The sequence below is a fragment of the Myxine glutinosa genome, unplaced genomic scaffold, assembly GCF_964187855.1.
Source record: "Myxine glutinosa unplaced genomic scaffold, kmMyxGlut1.1 SCAFFOLD_1801, whole genome shotgun sequence".
Lineage (NCBI taxonomy): Eukaryota > Metazoa > Chordata > Myxini > Myxiniformes > Myxinidae > Myxine > Myxine glutinosa.
Window position 1 is genome coordinate 30534 of NW_027617896.1, and position 5267 is coordinate 35800.

General features: G+C 37.8%; 1 protein-coding gene across 1 annotated transcript; it reads right to left on the reverse strand.

Moving 5' to 3' along the window:
- Positions 1-276: 276 nt before the first annotated feature.
- Positions 277-2282, reverse strand: LOC144889218 (uncharacterized). Its single transcript, XM_078769251.1, has 4 exons — positions 2091-2282; positions 1875-2003; positions 1310-1433; positions 277-1158 (listed from the first exon to the last, which is right to left on the reverse strand). The coding sequence occupies exons 1-4, from the start codon at positions 2141-2143 to the stop codon at positions 808-810; spliced, it is 657 nt and encodes a 218-aa protein (XP_078625377.1). The 5' UTR covers positions 2144-2282; the 3' UTR covers positions 277-807.
- Between the last annotated feature and the right edge of the window lie 2985 nt (positions 2283-5267).

Sequence of the window (5267 nt, forward strand, 5' to 3'; positions counted from 1 at the left end):
TTTGAGGAGTAGATTTGCCTGGGTTGTCCCTTTAAAAAATAAAAGGGGTGATACTTTAATGTTAGCCTTTAAGCTAATATTTGATCGGGATAAAAGGAAACCAAAGAAGTTATGGACTGATGAGGGAACACAGTTCTATAACAAAATATTCATGAAATTTCTTAAGGGGAAGGGTATTAAATTATACAGCACCTTTAATGAAGGAAAGGCAGTTGTTATTGAGCGTTTTAATCGTACTTTGAAAGAGAAATTATATAAAAAATTCACACAACTCGGTTCTCAAAAATGGGTGTATTTAATTCAGGATATTGTAGATGATTACAACAATACAGTTCATTCATCAACAAAATCAAAACCATCAGAAACATTTACAAAATTAGAATATGAAAAGGAGATTAATTTGAGAAAGCCCAAGTTCAAAGTTGGTGATATTGTAAGGATATACAAATGGAAAAGCCATTTTGAGAAAGGTTATACACAAAAATGGACTAATGAATTATTTATAATCGTTGATGTAATGGATACAGTCCCTTGGACCTACAAATTAAATGATATAAATCGAGAAGAAATCTTGGGTTCATTTTACTCGCAAGAATTACAAAAAACAAAGCTAATAATTCATTAAACAACATTTCTATTCACCCCACCCAGATTAGCTAATTTAATTAGTGGTAATAAAAAAAAATTTAAATAAATTAAAATCATAAGCCACACCCACACAGACCACGCCCACACAGACCCCGCCCACACAGACCCCGCCCACACAGACCCCGCCCACACAGACCCCGCCCACACAGACCACACCCATCATCCCCCACCCCCAGTGCGTCCCCCCACCCTTGATCCCCCCTCATCCCACCCCCACCTTCCCCACACACACAAGGGGAGGGGAGGGGTGGGATGGGGGAAATCAAGGGTGGGGGAACGCACCCCCTTCCTTCTAACCTTTATTCTTTTCTTGTAATTAATAATTAAATAATTCTGGACAAAGCATATATATATAAATAATATTTTAAACAAAAGCTTCATATTACAAAAACATTTTCCTTGAGGTATTATACATTCAACTTCTTCCCAGCACAAATCATCAATCTCTTCCCAACATAAGACAAAGGTAGTTTCAACAGCAGCAGATATCTTCAGGTTTGGAATCTCTTTCTGTCAAAGGCAAGAGGACAAGAGGGGAGAGAAAATATTACACACACACACACACACACATACACACATACACACATACACACACACACACACATACACACACACACACACACACACACACACAAGGATATGAGGATATTGGGATACATACCTCTAAAAAATCGAGCTTTGTGTTCAAGTGGTCGAGTTGAAAATTTAGGGTACCACATGTTGACGGGAAATAACCACTCTTTGGAAAATCAAAATCGTCCCACTCCAAGCTTTGGTCTTCAAGGCTGCAAACAAAATAAGGAGAAATTACTATGTTGAAGTAAGCTTGACAAAACATCACACACACGCACACACACATACACACACATACACACACATACACATTCACACATACACATACACACACACATTCACAGATACATACACACACACACATACACACACGAACGCACACACAAACACATACACACATTCACAGATACATACACACACACACATACACACACACACACACACACACACACACACACACACACACATTCATAGATACATACACACAAGAACACACACATACACATACACACACACATTCACAGATACATACACACACACATACACACACGAACACACACAAACACATACACACACGAACACACACACACACACACACACACACACTAAGGCAGCGTCGTTTAACACAAATGTATTAATATTTAGTATCTTACCTTGCATATGAATCTTCCAAGAATGGTGAAACAGGCAGGTTGTTCAAGTTCATTTCGTTTTGCAACTCTTGAGATTCTGCAGTATTTTCATTCCAACCAGTTTGAAGTTCTGCCAGGATATTCGCATTGCTGTAAAGATAAAGGAATATTAAGTCATTTGTTGTATAATTAATCCCATACAAAGCTTTAAACACTTTAATTTTAAATGAAACTTACCTTGGTGAGTATTCTTCTTCTTTATCAGAGTAAAGGATGGAGTAGTAAGACATGTCGATCCCCAATGATCAAAATTGAATTGAACACGTTCTTTTATAATGAACAAAATGTATTTTCTTGAAATGACGACATGCAGTCATTTCGGGGAAGCCCTGAGCGTGTGTGAATAACAGGAAATAAGACAATGAAATCTTTCTGGGAAGTTATCCAAGTCATTGAAACAACGTCATTTCTCAAAAGCGAAGAATTAATAAAAAAAGGTTTGAGTATGGTGATGGAAGTTGGAGGAGAATTAAATTATTTCCCACACATAAACAAATATTTGTAGGGTCGTTGTTTGAGTGGGTTATATTCACCAGATGATATTAAGAGTAAAAGGTTAAAAGGTCCATAAGGTCAGAAGGATCACAGGTGTTTAAGTGGTCTAATGAATAAGGATAGCATGTCAAAAGGTTAGAAGGTTCGTAAAGAAAAGGGTGAGAGAAATATAGGTGTTTAGGGGCAATGAGGGAGGGAAAGAATTAATATGGAAGTGAATGGGTCAATGTTTGAGTGGGTCAAAGATTAATCTGCCAGATGATATGTAGAAGAAGGATGATAGGTCTATAAGAGAAAACAAATATTTGTAGTGTTTGAGTGGTCTAATGAACAACATTAAGGATAGGTACTACAGACAAAAGGTTCATAAAGATGAGGGTGGGAGAAATAGAGGTGTTTATGATTTTTGAAAAAGACAAGGGGGTAAATGACATTAGATAGGGATTTCACATGTTAAACGGAGGTGTCCCAGAAGCAACATTATTACACTACTTGTGTTAGTGTTGAAAAACCACTTTTCGCACTTGTGTTAGTGTTGAAAAACCACTTTTCGCACTTGTGTTGGTGCAGGAAACCACTTTTGCACTTGTATTAGTGTGGAAAAACCACTTTTCGCACTTGTGTTAGTGTTGAAAAACCACTTTTCGCACTTGTGTTAGTGTTGAAAAACCACTTTTCGCACTTGTGTTGGTGCAGGAAAACACTTTTGCACTTGTATTAGTGTGGAAAAACCACTTTTCGCACTTGTGTTAGTGTTGAAAAACCACTTTTCGCACTTGTGTTAGTGTTGAAAAACCACTTTTCACACTTGTGTTAGTGTTGAAAAACCACTTTTCACGCTTGTGTTGGTGCAGGAAACCACTTTTGCACTTGTATTAGTGTGGAAAATACACTTTTCGCACTTGTGTTAGTGTTGAAAAACCACTTTTCGCACTTGTGTTAATGTTGAAAAACCACTTTTCGCACTTTTGTTAGTGTTGAAAAACCACTTTTCGCACTTGTGTTAGTGTTGAAAAACCACTTTTCGCACTTGTATTAGTGTTGAAAAACCACTTTTCGCACTTGTGTTAGTGTTGAAAAACCACTTTTCGCACTTGTGTTGGTGTTGAAAACCACTTTTCGCAATTGTGTTAGTGTTGAAAAACCACTTTTCGCACTTGTGTTGGTGCAGGAAACCACTTTTGCACTTGTGTTAGTGTTGAAAAACCACTTTTCGCACTTGTGTTGGTGCAGGAAACCACTTTTGCACTTGTATTAGTGTGGAAAAATCACTTTTCGCACTTGTGTTAGTGTTGATAAACCACTTTTCGCACTTGTGTTAGTGTTGAAACACCACTTTTCGCACTTGTGTTGGTGCAGGAAACCACTTTTGCACTTGTATTAGTGTGGAAAATACACTTTTCACACTTGTGTTAGTGTTGAAAAACCACTTTTCGCACTTGTGTTAGTGTTGAAAAACCACTTTTCGCACTTGTGTTAGTGTTGAAAAACCACTTTTCGCACTTGTGTTGGTGCAGGAAACCACTTTTGCACTTGTATTAGTGTGGAAAAACACTTTTTGCACTTGTGTTAGTGTTGAAAAACCACTTTTTGCAGTTGTGTTAGTGTTGAAAAACCACTTTTCGCACTCGTGTTAGTGTTGAAAAACCACTTTTCGCACTTGTGTTGGTGCAGGAAACCACTTTTGCACTTGTATTAGTGTGGAAAATACACTTTTCGCACATGTGTTAGTGTTGAAAAACCACTTTTCGCACTTGTGTTAGTGTTGAAAAACCACTTTTCGCACTTGTGTTGGTGCAGGAAACCACATTTGCACTTGTGTTGATGCAGGAAACCACATTTGCACTTGTATTAGTGTGGAAAAACCACTTTTCGCACTTGTGTTAGTGTTGAAAAACCACTTTTCGCACTTGTGTTAGTGTTGAAAAACCACTTTTCGCACTTGTGTTGGTGCAGGAAACCACTTTTGCACTTGTATTAGTGTGGAAAAACCACTTTTCGCACTTGTGTTAGTGTTGAAAAACCACTTTTCGCACTTGTGTTAGTGTTGAAAAACCACTTTTCGCACTTGTGTTAGTGTTGAAAAACCACTTTTCGCACTTGTGTTGGTGCAGGAAACCACTTTTGCACTTGTATTAGTGTGGAAAAAACACTTTTTGCACTTGTGTTAGTGTTGAAAAACCACTTTTCGCACTTGTGTTAGTGTTGAAAAACCACTTTTCGCACTTGTGTTAGTGTTGAAAAACCACTTTTCGCACTTGTGTTGGTGCAGGAAACCACTTTTGCACTTGTATTAGTGTGGAAAATACACTTTTCGCACTTGTGTTAGTGTTGAAAAACCACTTTTCGCACTTGTGTTAGTGTTGAAAAACCACTTTTCGCACTTGTGTTAGTGTTGAAAAACCACTTTTCGCACCTGTGTTGGTGCAGGAAACCACTTTTGCACTTATATTAGTTTTGAAAAAACACTTTTTGCACTTGTGTTGGTGCAGGAAACCACTTTTGCACTTGTATTAGTGTGGAAAAAACCACATTTCGCACTTGTGTTAGTGTTGAAAAACCACTTTTCGCACTTGTGTTAGTGTTGAAAAACCAATTTTCGCACTTGTGTTAGTGTTGAAAAACCACTTTTCGCACTTGTGTTGGTGTTGAAAAACCACTTTTCGCACTTGTGTTAGTGTTGAAAAACCACTTTTCGCACTTGTGTTAGTGTTGAAAAACCACTTTTCGCACTTGTGTTGGTGCAGGAAACCACTTTTGCACTTGTATTAGTGTGGAAAATACACTTTTCGCACTTGTGTTAGTGTTGAAAAACCACTTTTCGCACTTGTGTTAGTGTTGAAAAACCACTTTTCGCAC